Here is an 8,684-nt window from a genome sequence, read left to right as displayed (position 1 = left end):
GAGGAGGCTAGTTGGGGGAGAGAAACAGCAAGATTCCTCCACCCCTCCCTGTTACTACTGCATTCTTGCCCTGGGAAGGTGGGGGGTTCACTTCCGGAAAGAGGAGGTCCCGTTACCTCTCACTGCCCAGGGCCATCCCTTAGCGCGGTCTGTGCTCTGAAGTGCTGGCAAAGCTACTTTTGTTCGTTTCTGGGCCCCTGCCCTGTGTCCTGTTAGCCTGGCCCCTCCCTCAAAGAGGAAAGCCACAGCTCACCTCCCGTCGGGCCTGGCCAGGGCTCCAGGCTGGCCCCGTGGCGTGCACAAAGAAGGGACACCCCGTAGCTGCTGCTCCTGGGGTTCTAAGTTGCGCCTAACCCCACAGACCCAGGCAGGGTGGGGGCAGGAGCTCATGCAGGAATTAAACACCAAGGTCAATGGCCTCACCCACACGCTGACAGGCCGGAGCCAGAGCCCAGCCAGAGGGCTCTAAAGGGGGGAGGAGGGGCTGTGGGTGACTGGCCACCTCTGCTCTGTGCCCGGCACCACCAGCCCATGGAAGGGGGGCTCTGCCTGAGCCCACCCAGCCCCTGGGCCTTGTACCCCACACCTCAGCAGACAGATCTTTCCCCAAAGAGGCATCTGCTGAAACAGACCCAGATCATCAAAAACACGCTTTTAAAAACTTATGCAAGGATTCTCAACTTGCACCAGTGACAAGCCAGGCACTTTTGCTTAATCAACTGTTTCCCTTGAGAAGGAAAAGAAAACTCAACATCTGAAAATGCTCTCGTATTGAATTTACTTTTTTTGTATTCTTTAAAAAAGCTTCAAAAACCAAACCAGGTTAATTTATGTGGAAAGAGATTAAAATGGCTTATTTCAAATGAAAGGGAAATCGTCGTCAGTCCCCTCCTGCCTCCTGAGAGACCCCAAGAAATGACCGCAGACTTAGTCATTGTTCACGAATGCCCTTCAGCCCGAGGGTTAATCAGAATTCAGGGTGAGACAGACCCCTTGCAGCACCCAGTGAGAAATGTGCTTCGTGGTGAAGAGATCGGCCTCAAAGACCAAGCCAACCCCCATGGCATTCCTTCTGGTGGAGGTGGTGTAGACTGGCGTCCGGAAGGTATTCTGCAAAGGAAAGGCACGTGAGGATTCCCGAGTCAGAGAGAGAGCTCTCACGGGAGGGCTAAAGGCTTGTCTCCGCGCCATCCTGCCGGGCTGCATCTAAGCAAACAAGCCCCATGGCCGCTAACTTCCCCCAGACACATTCATGAGAAGGGGATCCAGGCCGGGCAAAGCAGCAGGAGTGCCGTCCACGCCAGCGGTAACCACTTTCTGATTCCAGCACTGCCCACAGAATTTCACGAGCAGCCAGGAGCCTCTCCAGAAGTTAGTCCGGACCTCAGCTTCTGCCCTTGAATCTGTGCCCCCTGAGAAGCCTGCAGACACGCGTGTGCACACGTGCATTTTCCGGGGAGTGACTCCACGCAGTCAGGGTATCCCACAGGCTCCCCCACCCACGAGAGGCATGAAACCACCTGGTGGGTAACCAGTCGGCAGAGAGGCGGGGAAGCGGCGCTCCGTGACCTCGCACCTGCAGTTTGAGGCGATGGGCTTCAATGGGGATGACCTTCAGGATGGGCAGGTCCACAACCAGCACCTTGGCTTTGCTCTTGACAAGACAGCCTCTTTCTATGTCCCAGTCGGCACCTTCCAGATACAGTCCTGACACAAAGCATCCTAGAGGCACCGGAAGAGAGCCGGGGCTGACAGGAGGCACCGGAACTTCCGCTGGGGGACAGCGCTCTCTGCTGCATGTATCCAACACGCAGGAAGGTGACTGACTGGCCTTCCCCAGACACAGCTCAGGCCTTTTTCTAAAAGAGGGGGCCAGCATTTCTGCCCTGCCCACCTTTCCTTTCGAGAGGAACAGCCCAGATGGGACACTCTACAGACCCCATGACCCTCCCCCATGGTCGCAGTGAAATGGACGAGGGGTGGCCGCCTCTGCCCAGCCATCTACCAGCAAGGCACACAGGCTTAGACGGCCGTGGGCCCCCACGCTGGCACCATGCCAACCCCACATCCCCTCTGAGCAAGTGACTGGGGAGCAGGAAGCTGAAGCCTGGCAGAGAAAGTGGTCTCTGGGCAGAAGGACACAGGAACATGGAGAGGCGCAGACGACAGTCAACAGGCCCAGAGAGAGTGGTAGCCCTGACACCTGCCAGTCCCTCAGTGACCTCGCTGGCCTCCTGGCCGTCCCTGAATCTTTACCATAAATCCCCTCTCAAGAGCTCAAGGGTGCTTTGGTATTTGTGGTTAAATGTCCCCTAAGACAACATGGCCCCGGTAAACAGCAGTTTCCAGCTCCAGTTTGCACGGTCCGTGACCAAGGGACTCGAAGTTACAGCAGAATTGAATGGTTCCGATCTAGTCCATCCTGTCTCTGGCTCCCAGGCCCCAAGCCCCTAAGGTTTCCAGGGAAGCCACCTGGTGAGCTGGTTCTCTGAAAGATCTGATTCTGACCCAGGAGCCCATTTCCCAGAAACCAGCAGGGTGAACATGGGTCAGGCCTCCCCTGGCATTACCCCACGGTCTCAAAGGACCACCTGGAAGAGAAGCGTGTGTGCTCCCCTCAGAGACATCAAGACATGGACAGTGTACAGACGGCCAGTATTTGCGGCTGTCTGACTTCCTAACACGGCCTGGCCCATTCAGGCCCACACGACGCTCATCCCTTTGAATCGGGGGTGGCTCTGGGAGGGAGATTCTAAACGAGAGGCTGGAAATCCATGAGGAGCTGACCGTACCTTGTCCTGCCCGCTCGCTCACTTCATCGGCATCTTGGAACTTGGTCACTTGCGTGAACAAGGTGGAGCGGTCCAGTGGCCAGCCGTTCCTCCGGCAGGTGGCCTGCACCAGGGCCGTGAGGTAGGATTCTGGGATATGCAGCCCCGAGATCCACATCACGTTGGGCTCACCCTCAGTGACCTGGAGAGAAGGAAGGGCAGCTAGTGGGAGCCTGGGGCTGCCATCAAATGCCAGGGTCAAACCTGACTAGAAGTGCGTTCACAATAAAAGACGTAATTCATTTAGCGGCAAAAAGATGGTGTTGGGACAGCCGGCCGCCCATCTGGGAAAGGCAAGCTGGACCGCCAAATTCCAGAAGAAGCAAAGATTTAGATGTAACAAAATACCACCAAAGTACCAGATCAAATCTCCAGTGAATATCATCATAATCTTGGAGTGAGGAATACAAAATCCAGATGCCAAAAAAGAAAAGACTGATATATTTGACTACATAAAAATGTAAAACTTTCCTGTGGAAAAAATACCATACACAAAAGTCAAAAGACAGGACGAGCTGGGGGGATATCTACAACCCTGGCAGACAAAGGGCTAATTTCCTTGAAAAATTAGCTCTTAAAAAAAATCAACTTTAAAAGACAGAAAACTCGATAAAAATGAAACCAACATACAAAAAAACAATTCACAGAAAACGAAACACGAAATGTCCAAACGCATGTAAAATACACTCAGCCTCACCACAGTCAGAGAAATGCACATCTAAACAATTAGACATTCTTGTTTACCGATCAGGGAGAAAAGATCCAAAATACTAAGAACACACAGAGTTGCAGAGACACAAGGGGAACAGTTGTTTTCACACGCTGTTTTCCAGTTCTCTAGAAAAGTACGTGACGAGAGTGTCAGGATTTACAAGGCACACTCAATCCCACAATGTCGCTGGAGGAGTTTCCCCGTGGGACGTGCTCATGTGCACCAAACGATGGTAATCACCTAAACATCCACCAGAGGTGAGGCCACGGGGTCTCTGTAAAATTAAGTACCCTAAAAATAACGAGGGGGCCGGGAGGTACTTAGATGGAACCGTTGCCAAGACAGACGCTTAGAGGAACCAATCACGCTGTGTGTGGTACACTTCAAAGTCTTAAAAACAAAAAAAGGCGAAAAGATACAGGTAGAGTCAGAGAGCAGTTCTAGAGCCCCCGAGCCACTGCTCCAGAGGTCGTGCTGGGTGAGAGAAGGGGTTGGGGTGGTCACGGGGTCCGGGCTGCCCCTCAAAGTGGCCACCAGACAGCGACCTCTCACTTACCCACGACGTGTACTGGCTGAACCGCCGCAGAAAGTAGACCATCCAGTTGCCAAGGGACTTTAAGGTGTCCGGGGCGAGCTTTCTCCAGATGGCAGGGATCTGCCCGAGAAAAAGGGACCTGGCAACATCATCTAACTCGCTGCTCATTCCAACTTCTCCAGCCAAGGCCTGCGGACAGAATTGAGGTGGTCAGGGAGCCCAGGCAGCACGTGGAGGCGGCAACTGCGCGTCTGTCAGGCCAGCTCACCCTCTGCAGTTCGGCCAGGGACCTGGACATGCGGACGACGAGCTTGTTAAAGCGTTCCAGCTCCTGCAGGAGCACCACCGACGTGGGCGACATCCCCATCCCGAGGTGCTTCCTGACCTGGTCCAAGTCGAAGGTTTGGGGCGTCTTGTTTTCTACGTCCTTGGCCACCTGGCCAATGTAGTCATCTCGGCTGATGCCACTGCTGGACTCCCCTGACACCAGGACACATGTTAGAACAGCAGGGCATTGAGCGTGGGCAGAGGGCACCTGCGCCTTCCGGTTTGGGAAAGGCACCGCAATGTGCCAGCTCTCAGGACCAACAGCAACACTAGGTGCCACCCCCAGGGCCCCAACCACATGAGTGCAGCCTCCACGGACACCTTACCTGCCTGGGGCTGCAGCTCCAGCAGGTGACCCCACATGTCTCGAGCAGCCTGAGTGTAATAGCCGATCTCGGCGTTGGAATGAAGACCGAACACTTCAGGTGTGTTGGCCAGCGGGAGGGCCTCGATGGCCTCTACAGTCACAGAGGACAGACAGGTGACACATCATGCCACCCTCGATTTCGGGGGCCCCCAGAGTAACATCCCCAGACACGCAAGATTCATTTCCACTGCTCGGTGGGTGACACGTTTTCAACGAACACTCTACACTAGCTCTCCCAGTCCAGCTCTGTCTTTTATGAAAACAGTTCAGGGAGCTTCCCAAGGGCCGCTCTGCCCTTCCAGGCAGAATCGGATGTATCGACCACCATTCCAGGGCAGGAAACCTGAACTAAGTCCGTCAGCTCTGAGGCCAGGACGAGCCCATCGGGCCCCCTCACAGGTGACAACACCACCAGCGACAGAGCCCCCCAGGAGGGGCCGGAAGAGCCACCAAGCCAACCAGGGAAAACAGGACAGCCGAGCTGCACGGCCCCCCTGAGAAAAGGGGTTTCGGATCCTCTCTGGTGTCTGCGAAATCTCACCAACGAATTTTTCCTTGACGTCCCCGCGAGGGATTTTATAGTCCACCTCCTTGTTCCGGAAGAAGTGGAAGGGCTGGAAAGTGTCGAAGAGGAAGTCTCCCAGGTACTCATCCATGTAGATGGTCAGGATGCGCCGATCGAAGCTGTCGATGGCCCGTCCTCCATACATGACCTGAAGGTACAGGGGCTGAGAGCCGGCCGGGCCCCAGAACCCTGGGGTACCCCGAGGCTGGCTCAGGGGCAAACCCATGTGCCCTTGGTGCCATCCTGCCGGCCTGACCACAGCGCTGCTCAGACCATGCAGACCGTGTAACCTCTGATCCACTGTATACAGGAGGCTTGTCTACGACTCAGAGCCCAGGGGACACGGGGCCCTCAGGAAGCGCTGGAAGCCAGTGCACGATGGGCAAAATCTCAAAACACAGTGAACAAGCGGTAACACAGAACAACCGAAGAAGCCAGCAGCCACTCTTGTCTTTGGAATTGGTGATGTCTGCCACTGTGTGAGCTGTGTGAGCCCCCTGTACAGTCGTGGTCCCACAGTGGACCCGCACGTCCACTGGACGGGAGCCTAAGGCGTGGCTGGGAGGACTGCCGACCCTAGAGCAGCCGAGCCCCACGGCGATGAACCCGGAACTCCGTGTGGATGGGGCTCACTCAGGACAAAGACACTGGGTGACTGCAGGGACCCAGGGGCCTTCATGGGGCTGGCGGGCGGGAGGAGCAGGAGGGAGTCACCCGAGGGCACCCAGGTGACGCACAGGGCACCAGGCCAGCCCCACTCCAGCCCTGGAGGTATCCCCTGAGGGTCCCCCAAGACACTCCCACCTCTCCAATCAGGTACTTGAGGCTGCCCCACGGGATCCGAGGGTCATGTTGCTGGAAGGCTTTGGTTAAGTACGTGTTCAGAATTTCCATGCAGACCTTAAAGGAGGAGGAACAAGCGTGGCTATACTCCAACCCACGGAGCCATCTGCATTCTAGGCCTCTGAGGATGTGGCAGGGACAGCTCAGCTGTCGCCGACTTAGAGCAATGGGCGGGTGGGGACAGGATAAGCCACCAGCAGGGCGGATCCTGAGGGGATGCAGCCGCCGCTGTGCCCTGACCTGGAAGTCACACTCGTTGAAGTCGTAGTACACGTTCCAGCCGATCTTCCCGAACTTTCTTCTCTCCTGCACCACCGCGTGGAAGAACGCCAACACGTACACCAGGGGCTTGAACGCAGGGTGTGGACACTGCTCCAGCACGTCATGAGGGATCTTGAAGTAAGTTGCTCTCAGGTTGAGTTTCAGCCCGTTGGGTGGCTCTGTGACAACCTGTCAGACAAGGAGGAGACAGTGACAGTAACGGCAGACCCATAGACAGCTCTGAGGGGCGTGCAGAACGGAGACTTCCTGGTGTTTCCTTCCTCCTTACGCAGCCGTCTGGCCTATTCCTCAAATAGCCAAAGTCTCTTGTTAAGGGCCCAGGAGGAGAAGTTAAGGAAGTGGGTGCTGTCCTCACGATGCCACTTGCTCAACAAGGGACCCGGAGAAGGTTCTTTAACCTCTCTCTGAACCGTGGGGTCCTCAAATGTAAAATGAAAGCCATTATGTTTTCCCTCTACCTGCCCCACAGGCAGATGACAAAACCGTTCCCCAAAAATCCTCGGGAGAGTAAGTTAAATGGGGCGTGTGAGCCACTGGAACCTTCTGTACAACCCACTAGAGTACCGCAGGCTGCGGGTGGGCCCAGGATTAGCGATTAGAGGTTTAATCAATGTGAAGTACGTGGAAACTAACGGAGACATTGTTCGGGTTCATCCAGAAGTGGCAGATAGGCCCGGGAGTCTGAACTGTCACCCAATCATTGTTACCCAATTCAGGACAGTGTTTATCTCCGAAGAGAGAGGGAGAGATGGAATTGGGAAGGGGTGTCCATGAGATTCCAACCATATCCTAGGTTTATTTCTAAATACACACGTGTGCTCATGCGCACACACATGTATAGCAAAATGCCGGTGAGCTGAGGAACGGGGCTGTGGGCATGTCGGTGTTTGCCCTGAACCAGACCTTCAAGGACTTCTGCAGAATCCCGATGGGGAAGCCCCTGGTGGGGTCCGTGGTGAGCCACAGGCGGAAGTCTGGGTGGGGCTTGGTGACCCTCTCCAGGGACTTCTCCAGGTCCTTCAGCCACTTGACCAGGAGATGGCAGTTCTGTAGCATCAGCCACTGCCCACGAGCCACCGCCGTCTCCAGCAGCTGCAGGGCCAGCTGCACCAATGGGGAGAGAAGGGAAGAGCTGGTCCCAAAGCCACGCCAAGCCCGTACTCGCCCAGAGACCCGCTCCCAGCCCCCCAAAAGTGAGGGCCCACCCCTCCGAAGCCGGCGATCCAGGAGCTACAGAGGGCCCTTCGAAGACACAGTCTTAGAATTCCGTCAAGGCCGCCTGTGTCCGCTGGGCTGGTCCCAGCCTGGAAGGTGAGGGAGCATCTTGCACTCAGTGGCCGCGCTCGGCCCTAAGAGCTCCATCTCCTCCGACACAACCCTGATGTCAGGGCAGTGACAACCCTGATGGCGGCGGGTGTGGTAAGGACAGGAGGAGATGAGTGTGTGAGAAAAGGGCCTCTGAGAGCAGCAGAGCACAGGGACCACTGGGAGGTCCGTCAGAGGGCGGCGGGGGTAGAATTGCACACGCTATGTCGTCGTCCTCCTAGCATCTGACTCCTGCTCCGTAGACCAAACGCGTCGAGCTCCCGCGTGCAGCGGCACTACTAGCTCGAAGCCTGATTCCCAACAGAGGCCGGGACCTCACCCCAATTTACAGCTTATTCCTTCCAACAACAAATTACCTTTTCTTGACCTTGACCCATGGCCAGGAACTTGAGGCGGTTTCCCCCAAAGCCACTGCGCTCGGCGAGCTTCATAAGGTCACTGGCAGGGTCGGAGCCCGGGCTCAGGATGAACACGATGGGCGAGTTTGGAGAGCTCTGCTCGAGCACGGCTTCGAAGCTGATCACGGGGGGCTGCACGTACCTGGTGAAAGACGCACTCGCCCGAGTTAGGAGGTGCCCTGCAGGCCAGCTCCAGGCCGAGCTGGCCCGTCTGACCAGCGCTGTCCTTCCCCGCGTCTGGCACCCTGGGAGGAGGCCCCTGCTCCAGCGGCTCGCACACCCCTCCTCGTTTTAGAACCCAGTTTCTGTGCACATGTGCACACTGGACGGTGAACTGAGCGCTGGGCACCTCTGTGCACCCCCCTGACACAGCTCGGTCCACCGTGTGGGCGTTAGGAGGTCTGTACGGAGCTGGGTGACTCCTGACGGGCGACCTCTTGGCCAGACTTCCGGGTTGACGTCCCCTCAGCACAAAACCCAGAGGTTCCCCAGTGACAG

The 8,684-nt window shown here is 56.4% G+C and overlaps 1 protein-coding gene across 1 annotated transcript in view; it reads right to left on the bottom strand.

Moving 5' to 3' along the window:
• Positions 1–761: 761 nt before the first annotated feature.
• Positions 762–8,684, bottom strand: part of DNAH10 (dynein axonemal heavy chain 10) — a 113,752-nt gene continuing 105,829 nt past the window's right edge. The window contains exons 69-79 of the mRNA XM_019748752.3: positions 8,145–8,328; positions 7,366–7,566; positions 6,421–6,630; positions 6,142–6,237; positions 5,314–5,485; positions 4,732–4,863; positions 4,347–4,558; positions 4,100–4,267; positions 2,793–2,973; positions 1,577–1,722; positions 762–1,110 (exon numbers count right to left, since the gene is read on the bottom strand). Coding sequence (XP_019604311.3) covers positions 964–1,110; positions 1,577–1,722; positions 2,793–2,973; positions 4,100–4,267; positions 4,347–4,558; positions 4,732–4,863; positions 5,314–5,485; positions 6,142–6,237; positions 6,421–6,630; positions 7,366–7,566; positions 8,145–8,328 — 1,849 coding nt within the window. The 3' untranslated portion in view covers positions 762–963. The remainder of the gene's footprint in view (positions 1,111–1,576; positions 1,723–2,792; positions 2,974–4,099; positions 4,268–4,346; positions 4,559–4,731; positions 4,864–5,313; positions 5,486–6,141; positions 6,238–6,420; positions 6,631–7,365; positions 7,567–8,144; positions 8,329–8,684) is intronic.

Source organism: Rhinolophus sinicus, chromosome 9, assembly GCF_057876585.1.
Source record: "Rhinolophus sinicus isolate RSI-liver-muscle chromosome 9, RSI-T2T, whole genome shotgun sequence".
NCBI classification, from domain to species: domain Eukaryota; kingdom Metazoa; phylum Chordata; class Mammalia; order Chiroptera; family Rhinolophidae; genus Rhinolophus; species Rhinolophus sinicus.
This window is presented reverse-complemented; position numbering and strand designations above follow the sequence as displayed.